Consider the following 15,963-nt stretch of genomic DNA (forward strand, 5'->3'; position numbering starts at 1 on the left):
TCAAGCTGCTATGTTGACATGGGTATTGCTGTATTATTTTTCATAGATGATGAACCAAAGAATAATTTGTCAATAAATAAGAGCGATTATACAGTTCATTATTGAATGAATGGACAGATGTACAAAGAACGGCGTTCTGTGCAGAATTTTCCGAAGAAAGTCAAAGCCTCAAATTAATCCAAGAAATCTTACCGCATCATGAAGATGCTCGAGATCCCAAATAACCCCCAATCTGTTCCTTTTTTTCGATTCGTTACTCAGAAATTTGAACAACAAGGCTGGCCAGTTGACGGCCACAACCTATGCTCTAGGTCGCTTTCTCATACATTTGGTGGCTTATTCCCTTTTTTCCCTCTTCCTCCTCTTTACCTCCCCAACGCCGTTGACGCCCAGTCTCCGGTTTTACCCACGTCGACCTGGTGGCTCCACTCAAGGCGCCTGCGCACAGGCCTGGCCCAATCGGACACCACCCGGGGCTGCGGCGGGCGGGGATTGGTTCCTCATGTCCCAAAGCAGCAGAAAGGTGAGGGGTTTCTCCGGAAACCTGTGGCGCCTGGCCGCCGGAAGTGAGCAAGAGAGTCAGAAAAGTTGTTTGTTGTCGCCGGAAGTGTGGAGGATAAGGCGCTGTCGGGTGATGGCTGCGGAGGCTGAGGATAAGGTGGGTGGCAGGCTTTGTCCAGGGGTCTGGGATAGGAGCGTCTGCAGGTAGAGGTTTGGCCTAGACGTCGAGGCGATGCCAGAGAGGGAGGCGCACACACCGTGGGGCCGGCGGGGGGAATCGGCCTGGGCCGCCCCGGCTCCAGCGGGTCCTCCTCGCCGCAGGTGCCGGCGGACTGCGCGGAAGAAGGGGAGCTGCCCCCAGCTGCGGCCACGGAGCTGGCCGCCCAGAAGCGCGAACAGAGGCTGCGCAAATTCCGGGAGCTGCACCTGAAGCGGGTGAGTGGCCCCGGAGGCATCCGAGACCCGTCACCCAGGCAGGCCTGTGCGCGTTTGCGGAGGGACGGGGAAGCCGCACCAGCGCGCCTGACAGACCCGCAGGGCAGAGGAAGATCTTTCCCGGCGAACCGCAACCCCGGGAGCACACTGGAATCACTTGGAGAACTTTTAAAAAATGTTCATGCTTAGGCCTCACTTCCAGTGTCCTATTTAATCAGTTTCTCGACCCAGACATTGGTATTCTTCTTTTTAATTTTTTTTTAATGTTCATTTACTTTTGACAGAGAGACAGACAGAGCATGAGCGGGGGAGGGGCAGAGAGAGAGGGAGACAGAATCTGAAGCCGGCTCCAGGCTCTGAGCGGTCAGCACAGAGCCCGACGCGGGGCTCGAACTCACAAACCATGAGATCATGACCTGAGCCGAAGTCAGATGCTCAACTGACTGAGCCACCCAGGTGCCCCTGGTATTCTTCTTTTTAATCGACCTCTCCCTGGACCCTCCTGTCAGCCCGTGATTCTGTCAAACCCTTCTTTTTATGGAGGGGGGATATCGCGAACCAGAAATGGTCCAAGGAGTTTGTTTGTTGTCACACAGCAAGTTGGCTACTCATTCATTTGTACAAAAAGTGCCCACCACCCCCACCGTCCCCCCAGCTTCTAATGTGCCATAGCCAACAAGATAGTGCGGGTACTTTGGCAAATAGGAGAAGTCTTCTGCCTGGTTATGGAGGCAGGTCCATAACCTATAATGACTCCACGACTTGTAAATGCCATTTTAGAGGGGGGGAACAAAGTGTCTCAAATACAGAGAAGGAAAAAAAAAAAGAACTAAAGACTGATGGGACAACTAAGCTGCTTGAAAGATGAGTAGGATATTATCAGACGAGGAGATGGGAGAGAGAGGTTTCCAACCAGTAGCAACTAGTAGAAAGGCAGAGTCCTCATTAGGGTGGGGGGGGGGGGCCGCAGGCAGCTGGAGACAGGGTATGCGTGAGGAACGTAGTTACCCGTATTTGTCCAGAAGAACTCCATCTGAAAACTAGTCAAACACACATACTTCATTTGAAACCCTCTGTAGAGAATAGGGTGGATGACGCGTGAAGAATAATACAATTTGAACCTCACCCTTTTGCAGTCTTTAACGAATCACTGGATCTAGGTAATCAGTAACTGCAAACATCACAAAAAGGGAGCAAATCAGAGATTGCTTGTGTCTTGGTAGAAGTATAGAACACTAGTTCCATATAATAGAGTTGTTAAAAATAACCTGAATTGAATGAAACCACCAGACCTAAAATTTACAGTAAATACAGGGGTCAACGGAGTATGCGAAAGGACATCATAGGAAGGCAACTAGCACTTTGAGAAACAGAGGACTGTCAACCTGATCATTTTCACAGTCCCCAAAAAAGCAGAGGGCAAAAAAAGATGGAGAAGGAAAGTATAGATTAAATAAACGTTAGGAGATGTATTGACTAATCCCAATATATGGAACTTGTCTGAATTCAAACTGTCAAAATAATGAAGCCTTGAGACCATCAGGGAAATATGAACATTACAGCATATTTGATACTAAGGCATTAATGATTTGGGGAATGTGATGATGGTATTGTTGTTAAAGAGGTATTAAAATATTGGGGCGCCTGGGTGGCGCAGTCGGTTAAGCGTCCGACTTCAGCCAGGTCACGATCTCACGGTCCGTGAGTTCGAGCCCCGCGTCGGGCTCTGGGCTGACGGCTCAGAGCCTGGAGCCTGTTTCCGATTCTGTGTCTCCCTCTCTCTCTGCCCCTCCCCCGTTCATGCTCTGTCTCTCTCTGTCCCAAAAATAAATAAAAACGTTAAAAAATAAATAAATAAATAAATAAATAAAAAATAAAATAAAATACTTATAGGTAGGGGGGGAGGGGAAAGCGTCAGAAATCAAGAAATTTGAGTCTTGGCCTAACTCTGCCACTAACTCTGAGCTAAAAACTTTCTCAGCTTCATAAACGATAGGGGAATTAGGTTGGAGTCCTCATATCACCTTCATGGTTTATACATGTGACCACCTGTCTGCTTGTTCAGTGTTTTTCTTTAAATTGCTATTTAAATTTAATATTACTATTTCAATGGTAATTTAAAAGTTTTATGTCTTTTTAATCTGTAGGTTTGCTTTTCATCTTTTCTGTTTCTAGGTTTTGTTTTGTCTTTGAGTTTTGTGTTTTGTTTGTTTTGAGTTCTGGGAAGTCATTCTGTTTAATTTGGTTGGTAAAAAGATTGGTTTTTTTGTAGTTTTCCAGTCAAGATTTTGTGGTTGCATTCTGATGGTGTCTCCTGCCCCACTTGTTTTTAAAAGGTGTTAAGAAAGGTGTTTTCATGGGGCACCTGGTGGCTCAGTTGGTTAAACATCTGACTCTTGGTTTCGGCTCAGGTCATGATCTTACAGTTCATGCGTTCGAGCTTTGCGTCGGGCCCTGTGCTGACAGCGCGGAGCCTGCTTGAGATTCTGTCCCCTCTCTCCTTGCCCCTCCCCTACTCACTCACTCTCTCTCTCTCTCTCTCTCTCTCTCTCTCTCAGAAATAAACATTTAAATAAAAAATATGTTTTAAGTGTTTTCGGAGGTGTTAAACTCATTAGTCACTGAGAATTTGTCTTGGACCCAGTTTGAACTAAAGAGATGAAAATAGCGTGTGACTCTCGGTATGTGATTTGGTGGCATTCAGTAGCATGTAGCATCCTCTCGAGTAACTCTGTACCATGGAACTCAATACTGTGGGAGGCCCAGTTTCATCCGGTCGTAAAAAACTTGCTTACGTCTCACAGCCAGAGAGAGTCAAGTCGGTATATCCCTCAGGCTTCTTACTCCCAAACCGTCGTTCTTTCCATCCCTACCACACGGTTCCTTGAAGGTAGGAAAAGAATATTTAAAGCTGTAGATACAGGTGTTTACCTCCTAATCTCCCGCTCCCTAAAATTCCCCACCACGGATCCCCGCGTAAAATTCTCTAGTGACTCTCTTCCTTTCAGGATAAAATCCAGAAAGTTTGCTTTGGACGCCTGCCATACTAGGAGACAGGTCATGTCTACTTAGATTTGTTTCCATACCTGGGCTGACAAATTTTGTGTCCTGGTGGTAGAATGCAGCTCGAAAGTTAAACCACCAAGAAGTTGTGGAGGAAGACAAAAGACTTAAATTGCCTGCAAACTGGGAAGCTAAAAAAGCTCGTCTCGAATGGGAGTTACAGGAAGAAGAAAAGAAAAAAGTAAGTACAATCCGATCCTCAACAAGCTGTGGATTCCAGGGCGTGTTGTGTTTTGTCACGACAGCGTAGGGCATGGGGGGTAAGCATTCTGGCTCCGGTCTCCTCAGCTGCCCCTTAGAGAGCTGTGAGAATAGAATACGTGGAACACTTAACAACGTGTCTGTGAGCTACAGTAACAAAAGCTCCAACAATAAGAAACTGTAGGGGCGCCTGGGTGGCTCAGTCGGTTGAGCGTCCGACTTGGGCTCAGGTCATGATCTCGCGGTCCGTGAATTCGAGCCCCTCGTCGGGCTCTGTGCTGACAGCTCGGAGCCTGGAGTCTGTTTCGGGTTCTGTGTCTCCCCCTGTCTCTGCCCCTCCCATGCTCATGCTCTGTCTCTCTCTGTCTCTCAATAATAAATAAACGTTAAGAAAAAAAAATTTTTTAAGAAACCGTAAAGCTCATGCGTCTCCCCTGTGTCAGTTCCTGGTTGAGCAGCCCAAGTGACCTGGCCTGATCCAGCTGCAGGGGAGGTTGGGAAATGGGCAGCCCTGAGCCCAGGAAGGAGGGGAGAAAGCATTTCAGTAGACACCTGTGTCCACCACAGCTGTTTTTGGTGCCGTTACAGACGTATTACTTTTTAGAGATCGTAGCAAATTCCACAGTTTTCTTTTCAGGCTAATCAACTTACAGTCTTGATAGCAGTCATGTTTTTCCCCCTTTTTAGGAATGTGCCGCAAGAGGGGAAGACTATGAGAAAGTGAAGCTGCTGGAGATCAGTGCGGAAGATGCGGAAAGATGGGAGAGGAAAAAGAAGAGGAAAAACCCTGACCTGGGATTCTCAGGTAAAGCTGGCTTTTATTTCATTGAATGTGCCTCTTAATAACAGGGCTACTAATGCCCCATCTAAAACAGTCTGGGCTCTCATTTTAGATTATGCTGCTGCCCAGTTACGCCAGTATCATCGGCTGACCAAGCAGATCAAACCTGACATGGAGACATATGAAAGACTGAGAGAAAAACAGTAAGTCAGTGTGACTTAATGTGTTTTTTTTGTTGTTGTTTTTTTTTTTTAGAAAGAGTGTGAGCAGGGGGGAGAGAGAGAGAGAGAGGGAGAAATGCTCTTAAATCTCCATGCCCAGCACGGAGCCCAACATGGGGCTCAATCCCATCACCCTGGGATCCCCACGACCCTGAGATCATGACCTGAGCCAAAATCAAGAGTTGGATGCTTAACCGACTGAGTCACCCAGGCACCCCAATAGCGTATTCTTTATGTTACTGGAAGGGCTTGCATTTAAGAGTGCTGATTCTGGAGCTTTGCTTCCTGGCATTGAGTTCTGGTTCCACCACTTACTAGACCTGTCATACAGTTTTTCTCCCTGTTTCCTCATCTGTATACAGGAAATAATAGTAGTGTTTATCTCCTAGGATTATTGTGAAGATGAAATGTGTTCATACAACGTACTTAATGTTTGACACATAGTACTGTGTCATCATCCTCATGATTATTATTGTTGCTATTCTGTGTCCCTTACCTGTGCACTTGTGCAGTAAGCATTGCTAAGCTACACTTTCTTTCCCTAAGACAGGTAGTGTGCTTAAGGTCAAGACTGTTTCAGTGTGGAGAGAGCACTAAGTTGGGCAGAGGACACCATGTTTTCATTCAAGCTCTTTCATTTGTATGAACTCGGCCTCCCTTTGTGTCCATTAGCCTCTGGTCCTCAGCTGGCACCTCTTTTGGGTACTGGAGTATACAATTTCTTAAATATCTTCTTTTAGGTCTGATTTCTATTTCTTTGAAATCAACTCTGATCACAAAGATTTCCATTTTTGCCCACTAAACATTGTCCAGTTCTGATGGCATAGAATCTCTATGGCATTACTTACACCCCGCTCTTTCTCAGTGGAGAGGAGTTCTACCCAACATCCAACAGTCTTCTTCACGGAACACACATGCCTTCCACAGAAGAAATTGATAGGATGGTCATAGACTTGGAAAAGCAGTAAGTACTATAATGCAGCCTTCAGCTTTGTACTGATTTCATGCCTCCTGACAAAAATAACTTCATGGTCTTCAATTGTAGCAATGGGGTAGAGAGTAAGGAGGACTTGAATTACTAGTTTGAAGAGTGGTCCCATTGACCATCACTTGTGTATTTCTGTTTTGAATAGGATAATTATTAGGCAGAACCAGCAGTATACTATAAACTCTGAAAGTAGTGTAATATATCACTGCCCTTGTATTTCAACATGACCCTGGGTTATTTCCCAATCTGAAGACTAGATCTGAAGTAAAGTACTATTGACTTATAAATTCAGGAAAGCTCACTGAACCCATTTCTTTATATAGAATTTCCTAACGATACTGCCTTCCATCTTAACTATGAGAACAAAAAAAGCAGCTTGGAATTTTGTATATTTGTTTCCATTACTGAATTTTATATTCTTAACTATTTGAGCAGGTTTTATTAATATCAAAAAAGAAAGTAATTTTGAATGTTATAAATTTTTCTTCCTCTAGAATTGAAAAACGAGACAAATATAGCCGGAGACGTCCTTATAATGATGATGCAGACATCGACTACATTAATGAAAGGAATGCTAAATTCAACAAGAAAGCAGAAAGATTCTATGGGAAATATACAGCTGAAATTAAACAGAATTTGGAAAGAGGAACAGCAGTCTAATCTCCTTCAGGAACTGTTTTGACTGTCAAATTATAACAGTAAATCAGGGCTCTATTAGCTCTCTTTTTATAATTTGTAAAGATGTGTGCTATGGCTATTCATTTTCACTCTTATATATATATTTATTATTCACTTGTTTCAGAAAAAAAATATGTCTTTTGTTTTCTGTATTCAAAGTGTGTGCTTCGTGTGTGCATCCTGCTGGGCTTTATTCCTAGTTACAAACGTGAATAGAATCATCATCGTCCTTAGATTCGTCTTGTTGGACTTGACCTACAGTTGAACTTGGGAGCTTCAGAGATAGAATGTTAAATTGGTACTAACTCTTGTAAGCTATGGTAGGTGGTGAAAGGAAGGGGACAGTGGCTCCTGGAAATTCACCTTCAGCCCCCCTACCAGGCAGCAGTCACAATTAACAGGTGCTTGCCTATCCCATGCTCTACCCCATGGCCCACGTACATTTATGGGGCAAGCACAGAAGGTAGGAACCTGATTCTCTAATGACATTTTGTAAATACACCATTTTCAAAAAGCAAATTTCCTTGGAAGAAGGTAAATTAAAACATTTGGTCAAAGTATTAGTAAAACATACATAGTACAATCTTTTTTTAAAGCCTAGTTGAAATCTTAACCTTATTTCAACTGTTAATTAGGACATGTAGTTTCAGTAGTAATTATGGGAAATAGGGACGGAAAACCTGAACGTCTGGAGTATCCCATAAAAGTAGAGATCGTGTCCGTTTACGTGACTAAAAAGATTAGGACTGGGATCAGTAAGTTGGGCACACCAGTGTTTAGTGAACCAGTATTTATGAACATGAAAGATGCTCCCATCTAGAGGCTTGTAGGAGGCAGAGAAAAAAATCCAGATGTACATACTATTTACACTTGCCTCTGCAGAATGCAAACAGAAACAGTAACTTTGACTTCCTTTTCAAAACAATTCAAGACAAATACTCATGCTGCCTGCCAATCTTCTCAAAAAGGTAATAATCTGCCAGTTGTATGAGGTTCTCCAGTATTTTCAAAGAAAACATATACCATAGTACTAAGGGGAAAAGAGGAAGGAAAGATTAGTCGGGATAGGTTTCAGAGAAGTCCTAATAACCTGGATTTAAAGGAAAAATAGATTTCTCTAAAGGAGAAAAGCACTCCCAACAGCCACTGCTGCTTCAAGCAAGAGATGTGTGATTTGAGGACTACTCTGAAGGTGACTGGATGTTCAAAGTCACCCATTCTAACAGGCAATAGCAATCATAACAATTAATATACACAGTAATAAGTTCAGGGTAAGAAAAGTTCATCTTGAAGAGCTGATGGGGTAGGCACTGGAAAAGAGCTCAGGAAATTGATCTTCGGTTAGTAGATGGTAGTTAAAGGCAGACAGTGGAGGAAGTTGCCAAGAGAGCCTGTAGAGGGAGAAGCAGGCCAAGGATGAATCCTAACAACGGGCAGGGCGAAGGACAAAGGGCCAGTGTAGAAAATGGGAGAGGTCAAAATAACAAATGCGTGTAAATCCCTGAAGGAAATCTTGAGGACTTTTATAAAGAAAGCATTAAAAGTAAGCACTCTTAAAGATGACATTTTACTAAACTTAATAGAGGTTTACGGCAAACAAGGCAAAAGAACAGCATGCTACTGTGAGTTAACACGATTTCTCTAGTTTACGCCTTAAGAAAAAAAGCGTTAACACCTGAACCTATACACAGGGATGTGCTTTCCAAAATGGTGGTCACCCACCATATGATCATCTACTGATCCCCTGAAAAAGTGGCCAGGACAAATTCAGGTGTGCTTTAGGTCTAAAGTACATGCCGGATCCCGATACTTGGTACAAAAAAAAGCAAAAGAGCACTATTTATTGTAACATTGAAATGCTATCTTAGATACACTGGGGTAAAAAAATTAACTACTTTTTTTTTACCTTTTTTTTAATGTTTATTTTTTTTTTTTTTTCAACGTTTATTTATTTTTTTTGGGACAGAGAGAGACAGAGCATGAATGGGGGAGGGGCAGAGAGAGAGGGAGACACAGAATCGGAAACAGGCTCCAGGCTCTGAGCCATCAGCCCAGAGCCTGACGCGGGGCTCGAACTCACGGACCGCGAGACCGTGACCTGGCTGAAGTCGGACGCTTAACCGACTGCGCCACCCAGGCGCCCCTTTAATGTTTATTTTTGAGAGAGAGACAGAGTGTGAGCAGGGGAGGGGCAGAGAGAGGGAGACACAGAATCTGAAGCAGGCTCCGGGCTCTGAGCTGTCAACACAGAACCCGATGCAGGACTCAAACCCACGAACCTGAGCTGAAGTTGGACATTTAACCAGTTGAGCCACCCAAGCCCCCGTTTTACCTTTTGCAATTTGGTTCTTATTTCCCCTGGATAGCACTGTATTTGTCTCTTGGTACAATTTTTCACCATCAGAACCATCTATGCTGCCCACCAGTTATACAGTGATAGGGTATCTATCACACCTGGGCAACTGCCTCCCACTAATGATGGCCAGTCTCGGTTTACACACACACACACACACACACACACACACACACACACACACACACACACACACACACTGTAAGTTATCTTCTGTGTTACAAAGCCCAAAAACTGACCATGCCCAACAGACAAGGTCAATTTAGACAACAGTAATAGTACACCTGACAGGACAATTATAAAAAAGAAAAAGAAAAAAGGATATAAACTATACTCTCTTCAGGGCATTAGAAATAAAGAGAAAATGAGCCAACAGACTAAGAAATCAAAGAGGAAATAGCAAAGCCATTCAAACATGCTAACAAGGTTGAAGGAAAAGCTAATGGTTAAGGAGGATCACTATAGAAGCAAATGTCAGAAGGTGTAGGTGCAGACCTTTCTTATATGTGAAGGGGTTTGGCTGAAGAATTATAGGACATGTCCAGTGACTTAGCTCGTAAGGGCTAGTATATTTGAATACAGGTCATAATCACGGTAAGTGTTGCTACCAGTGAAATGAAGGTAAAAAATGTCGTTACCACATCATTCTTTCCCAAAGTCTCCCTCGCAAAGAAATCCTTTTGAGTTCTGCAACTGGGCTAAGGATACCAACTAAATACACTAACCAGGTGATCATGTTAACATTTTCAGTTACAACTCAAATCCTAATGTTTTACTGGACTTTGCTATAACCAGGCCAGTCTACCGATATTCTCTCTCGAGTTTCCTTAGAATAACAAACCCACCACAAACTCTTACTCCTTTATGAACACAGGTCACCCTCCCAATAACTATGGTTAACCTAGATATAAACTGGACGTGTTCACACACACAGGAGTGCTGCTGGCCTTAAGGATGAGAATGCAACCAAGGCATCATAATAGGAATTACATGTCTAGGAATGTATCTAGGTCACTGTTTAAATTTTTCGTAAGGTCAGGGGTGCGCCTGGGTGGCTCATGTCCAACTCTGGATTTCAGCTCGTCATGAGCTCTTGGTTTGACGGATTGAGCCCTAGTCAGGCTCCACACCGACAGCACAGGGAGCCTGCCTGAGATCTGATCACTCCCTCTACCTCACCTGCTGAGTTATTCTCTCTCTCAAAATAAACACACTTAAAAAAATTTTAGAGCAGCTCTTTCCTATACAATGTTCTATGACAGAAGCATTCTATCTGTTCTCTCCAATAATACAGCCACTAGCCTTAACTTCAGAAGTGGTTAGTATGACTGAGAAACTAGGGGCAATCGGGTGGCTCAGTCCGTTAAGCGTCCGACTTCGGGTCGGGTCATGATCTCATGGTTCATGGGTTTGAACCCCACGCCGGGCTCTGTGCAGACAGCCCAGAGCCTAGAAGCCTGCTTTGGATTCTGTGTCTCCCTCTCTCCCTCTGCCCTCCTCCATTTGTACTCTCTCTCAAAAATAAATAAGACATTTAAAAAAAAAAAAAAAAAGAAAGAGAAAAAACAAACTAGATGAGCTGTCAGCACAGAGCCTGCTTGGGATTCTCTCTCTCTTTGCCCCTCCCCCCTTGCTCTCAAAATAAACGAATACTAAAAAAAACTTTATTCTTTAACTAGAAAAGCATAATAAACAAAACCTCAGATTTTAGAGCTCAATGAGGCATTTCCACTTCTCCCTCTCCTGCTGAGTTTCCTGCCCTAAAGAACTGCATTTTAACTTGTCCAGCACAACACTGTGCCAAAATTCCATAAATATTAGGCCTAACTTCTCAAATTTTAATGAAGACCCATATCAACTGGTAGTATTAAGTTTCAGGTTCAAATTCAGGTCTAGGGTGGAGACAGATTCAACATTTCTCACAAACACCAGGTAAGGGTCAGTGAACCCTATGCTGTCAGTCCATGGATTTGGATTTGGGATTAGCAAGGCTTTAAACAAAAGACACGTTACGCTTCTTTAAATAAACACTCATTATGTAATATATACATACAAAACAAAGTGACACAAATAATTAAAAAAACAAAAAATTTATTAACAAATATAAACAGTTCAATTACTGTTTCTCTTACAAATTTCACTTTTACATTACATTGGTATTATACAAAACATTTACAAGTATTATGTACAAAACTCCCACCTGTACGAATCCTCTGGTCCATGTGTGTTATCTCTTATCTACAAGAGAAATCTCAAATGTTAATATTTAAATATTAAGGATTTACATATTACTGTATCACTGTAATTGCAACAACCATAAATGACTCTCAGAGATGGAATAATGCTTGGAAAAAAACTTGCAACAAAGTGCATTTCAGCCAACCTTATAAATCAGTTTTCTTTTCGTAGACAGGTACCCACAGTCCATATGGACTTTTTTTCTCATTTATTTTGGGAGATCCTGTAGAGGTCTCTTCAGTAGCTTTAGCTGATTTCTGAAGCATTGGCTTTGCTACAGAATTCTGGAAGAAAACAAATTCTTAAGTCAGTTATACAAACACATACATTGTATTCAAAAGACTTGCATTTTACAAAACACACTAAATAATTTCATTAAAAATTAAAACGCAAAGCAAAGACCCCATATTCATCACTCAATTCAAACTATAAAGCCAAGAAAACTACTGGGAAAAATCAGACGTCGATACAAAGTATATTACAAAATAATGTTAAAATAGTTCTTAGTATTTTTAAGCTCTTAGCTGATTTTTAAAATATTCTGATTACAGGGTTTTCTGAGATTTACTTTTTAAATTGTTCAACAAGTGTAAGAGGAGTATTTGAAAAGTAAATACTGATATCAAAAACGTGAATACTGAGGCACCTGGGTGGCTCAGTTGGTTAAGCATCCAACTCTTAATTTCAGCTCAGGTCGTGATCTCAGTGTGTGGGACTGAGCCCTGCATTGGGCTCTGCATTGACAATGCAAAGGGCCTGCTTGGGATTCTCTCTCTCCCTCTCTGCCCCTCCCTGCCTGCACATAAGCGCACACGCTCTCAAAAAAAATGTGAATATCAGATACAGAAGCAGCCATTATATTAGCCATTTGTAATGGTACAAAAAATTATGAAAAGTTCTATCAAAAGTGGCTTAGTAGATCCCAAATTATTACCATGTGCACAAAAACAATGAGCCTTCCAACAAAAATAAAAGCCCATATAATTATATTCTAAATCCAATTTTTGAGGGGTCAATGCTTAGATATACTTACATTAGAGCTAAAAGCTATGCTCTTTTGCTGGCAATACTTTTCATTGAGATATTTAGTTCCATCTTCTGTTAGCTTTTCCGACAGCTTGACATGTAAGAGAAAGTGTTATTTTTAAAAAACCATACCCTTGGTTTATGATACCACATAAAATGCAGCCCAACTGTATATAAATTTAGTTATAGAGACACAAATGGAGCTGGATCTAATCATACAGTTAACAGTAGAAACGACATAGTACTCCAGCTTTCCCCATAACAAAATCAATTAATAATCAGCTTAAGATACTCTTCCCCATAAAGCAGGATTATATTTCCCCTAGTGCAAATTCAAGTTAACTCTGCAAGTAAAGTCATACCAGAAAATACCTAGTTTCAAAGAACTAAGGCATTTGCCATTGGTTACCTAATCATTTGAAAAAGCAACTCACCTAAGATCTTGTTCACTACTAAACACTTAAGCAAACCCACATCTGGGTCTGAATGATAGGTTCACCTAGAGAACATCTTTCCTGTGTTAAATGATTCTATCAAACTCCTAACTACCTTAAACCTCAAAGGCTATGAGTTTTCTACTTTGGATCTCATATCATTAACTTAAGACCACAGTGCAATTTGCCAATGCACATCCTGCACATTTCTGGAGAATTATAATAAACTTATCTGCAAGTGAAGCAGGCCTCTTCTTCTGTAATCTCTCAAAACATCTGGAATATATTGCATATATTATGAAAGGGACAGATGCCCCACCATGACAAAGTGTTTACTTTTAAAAAATTGTCTTCGGTATCTTATCAAAACAGCTACCTGTCCCAAATTCTAGCATGCATAATGGATCTACCAACAAAAAACTAAACTTTCAGTCTGTGAACATAAACTTCAAATTAGTTAAACCTCTGATGCTTTTGCCCATGTATCAATTACCAACAGATTTTCTTCATCAATGTCTGGAGACCACATTCATGATTTCTATAAGACAGAAATAAAGCAGATAAACTATACTGTATGTTGAATATAGAATTTGCGGGAACACAGCGCTGCAAATGAAAGAAAGCTACAGATAAAATACTCTGCAAAAGCTAGATAAAAAAATTTGATAGCTGCATAAAAACTGCCAAAAATACCGCCTACAACTATGAAAGTAATTACTGCTGTGTCACATGAAAATAAAGTTCACTAATCTCCCATTTTCATGGGGGAGAAACCCTCTCTAGAGCTGCTATTATGCTAACAAATTGTATTTAGGCTTTGTAAAGTAAAAAGTAAAAATGGCTCATGAGATCTTTCTAGCAGCAGCTTTCTGAAGATCTTATTTGGCTAAGCCTAGAATACTTACCTCAGACTTTGCACCATTGTTTGGTACGGCTGTTCTGCGGTTTGTTTCTTTAGGTGCAAGGACAGTTCTGAGACTGGCCGGTAAGTCAAAGTTGACTGTTCCTAAAGCTTTTGCTGCATTGGCTTTTGCTATTTCTAACAGCTCCATTCGATCTACAAAAACAAAACAAGACATTCATTAATCTGTAGTACATTTCCCTGAAGAACTCTGAATTGCAAAATAAAGTTGTGTTTTATTTAGATGAATAGAAAGAGGTTTTAATCTTTTATTTTAGAGCATAAAACACAGCTCTGAGCACTAAAACAAAATTCTCTACCTCATTTTTTGCTGAGAAAAGCAAAAAAGCCCTAAATAATCTCAACAACTACTAAAGGCCTTTATTTCATGGTTGTTTTTGCTTTCTCTTCAACTGTGTATCCTGAACAAGTTCCTTTGTACATTTTACAGATACCACAATTGTGACAGCTAATGAGTCAATACAGATACATTGCTTAAATCCATTTTCAGACTCCTATCTATAAGTTTTTGTTTCTGTGTCTTTTTCTGTGATCCTATCTAACAGCAAAACAAATCATTTGTTTTAAAATACTGGGACAAAATCCGGTTTTGTTTAAAAAAAAAAAAAAAGTTTTGAACTCTTCTTCCGGCTCAGTAGGTAACAAAAGCTTAAAACGGATAAACTACTGAGTCACCCTTAACATTTAAAAGGCCTCACTAAGGGCCAGCCCCTAGGAAAAAGGATTTCCTCCACCCCGACCCACTGGACACCACAGCTGACTTCTAATCTCAAGGAGCAAAGAGCGTTCACTTCAAAACCGGGAGCCTGGGGCGGGCTAGGTGGCCCAGGTCCAGATCAGGATCTCGCTGGATCCTGAGTTCGAGCCCCGTGGCGGGCTCTGTGCTGACAGCTCGGAGCCTGGAGCCTGGAGCCTGCTTCGGATTCTGTGTGTCTGTCTGTCTCTCTCGACCCCTCCACCGCTCACGCTCGGTCCCTCTCAAAAATAAACATTAAAAATTGAAAATAAAATCAAACTGGGTGCCAAATAGAGCGGTTTTAACCACTAACCTGCTAACCTCACTCTTTCCTCCCAAAGCAACTAGGATTACAGCCACCGAAAGCAATAAAAGTATCCAAAATACACAGCCACCGCGGCTCCAGGCGCGAGCGGTCGCCAGCCACGTATACGCGTGCGAAGGCCAAGTTCCCGGCAGATGACTCACCCTTCTCGCTCAGGCGAAAAGGGGTGGGGCTCCGCGACCTGGACCTGGACCTGGACCAGCCCCTCCGACTGCGGCGATCCTCCGGGTACAAGGTGCGGCCGAAGCCATAGTAGCGCCGCCCCGGCGCCAGCGCGTAGGCCCGTCGGTAATACGAGCGTCCTCGCGAGCGGGACCGGCTGCGGGAGCGGGGCCGCGACGGCGAGCGGCGGGACCTCCCGGGCGCTCCGTAGCGCCTGTCCCGGTAGCGGCGGCCGCGAGAGCGCGACCGGCTGCGCGAGTAGGAGCGCGAGTAGCGCCTGTACTTCCTCTGGTGGCGCCTCCGGGACCGGGACCTGCTCCTCCGCCGGGGCCGGGGCCGACTCCGCGACGACGCCCGGCTCGAGACGCTGGAGCGGGACTGAGAGCTTCGGGAAGAAGATCGGCTCCTGGACGCCGAAGACAGGCGGCTGGACTGCCCCGACCGGGACGTCGAGGGGGACTCGTCCTGCTGCGAGCCGGGCCACATGGCGTTCACGTAGTGGGACGTGACGACCCAAGACTAAAAGTTTCCCCGCCCGGAAACTCGGCTCCTGGAAACTGGGGGGGAGAGGAGGGGGACGGAAGTGAGTCGCGCGGGCGGCCGGGCCGCAAAGCAAAAAACTCCGATTCCAGGTCTGGCTTGCCCGCTCCACCAGCGGCCCCCACTCTGCGCCCCCGCACCCCAGGCATCTGAGACCGACCCCCGCCAACAGGAAACCTACCACCACAGGAAGTCGACGCCTCACCGAAGACGAAAAGAAAGGACCAGCGGAAGCCTTCCTTTCGAAGCTGAACACGAAAAGACGTTTTTGCAAAGCACTTTCGACAGCCGGACCGAAGACCTCCACCTCCGACCTCCGGACGCGAACTGAGGTGGGTGTCGGCAGACGCAACAGAAGT

At 43.4% G+C, this 15,963-nt stretch overlaps 2 protein-coding genes across 3 annotated transcripts; one reads left to right on the plus strand and one right to left on the minus strand.

Annotated features, from left to right (window-relative positions):
* The first annotated feature begins 535 nt into the window (after positions 1 to 535).
* LOC112871809 (pre-mRNA-splicing factor SYF2-like) lies at positions 536 to 6,930 on the plus strand. 2 transcript variants are annotated; one of them, XM_025934859.2, is made up of 7 exons: positions 536 to 658; positions 823 to 936; positions 4,055 to 4,180; positions 4,888 to 5,005; positions 5,094 to 5,184; positions 6,068 to 6,166; positions 6,685 to 6,930. In XM_025934859.2, the coding sequence occupies exons 1-7, from the start codon at positions 635 to 637 to the stop codon at positions 6,848 to 6,850; spliced, it is 738 nt and encodes a 245-aa protein (XP_025790644.1). In that variant the 5' UTR covers positions 536 to 634; the 3' UTR covers positions 6,851 to 6,930. The 2 variants fall into 2 exon arrangements, with proteins under 2 accessions (XP_025790644.1, XP_086572201.1); XM_086716075.1 differs by having other exon boundaries at positions 6,016 to 6,166; positions 6,685 to 6,823.
* Positions 6,931 to 11,295: 4,365 nt separating this feature from the next.
* On the minus strand, positions 11,296 to 15,944 carry RSRP1 (arginine and serine rich protein 1). Its single transcript, XM_025935220.2, has 5 exons — positions 15,786 to 15,944; positions 15,046 to 15,621; positions 13,825 to 13,976; positions 12,493 to 12,576; positions 11,296 to 11,743 (listed from the first exon to the last, which is right to left on the minus strand). The coding sequence occupies exons 2-5, from the start codon at positions 15,548 to 15,550 to the stop codon at positions 11,606 to 11,608; spliced, it is 879 nt and encodes a 292-aa protein (XP_025791005.1). The 5' UTR covers positions 15,551 to 15,621; positions 15,786 to 15,944; the 3' UTR covers positions 11,296 to 11,605.
* Between the last annotated feature and the right edge of the window lie 19 nt (positions 15,945 to 15,963).

Source organism: Puma concolor, chromosome C1, assembly GCF_028749965.1.
Source record: "Puma concolor isolate L17-30 chromosome C1, mPumCon1.1.hap2, whole genome shotgun sequence".
Taxonomy (NCBI): Eukaryota; Metazoa; Chordata; class Mammalia; order Carnivora; family Felidae; genus Puma; species Puma concolor.

What these genes read in the sequence shown, in the direction of transcription:
- RSRP1 (XM_025935220.2), bottom strand. Translation starts at nt 15,550, where the DNA reads ATGTGGCCCGGCTCGCAGCAGGACGAGTCCCCCTCGACGTCCCGGTCG. An exon ending in ACAATGGTGCAAAGTCTGAG is followed by an intron (nt 12,577 to 13,824) that starts GTAAGTATTCTA and finishes TTACATGTCAAG; the next exon opens with CTGTCGGAAAAGCTAACAGA. An exon ending in GCATAGCTTTTAGCTCTAAT is followed by an intron (nt 11,744 to 12,492) that starts GTAAGTATATCT and finishes GTTTTCTTCCAG; the next exon opens with AATTCTGTAGCAAAGCCAAT.
- LOC112871809 (XM_025934859.2), top strand. Translation starts at nt 635, where the DNA reads ATGGCTGCGGAGGCTGAGGATAAG. An exon ending in AGGAAGAAGAAAAGAAAAAA is followed by an intron (nt 4,181 to 4,887) that starts GTAAGTACAATC and finishes CCCCCTTTTTAG; the next exon opens with GAATGTGCCGCAAGAGGGGA. An exon ending in GAAAGACTGAGAGAAAAACA is followed by an intron (nt 5,185 to 6,067) that starts GTAAGTCAGTGT and finishes GCTCTTTCTCAG; the next exon opens with TGGAGAGGAGTTCTACCCAA.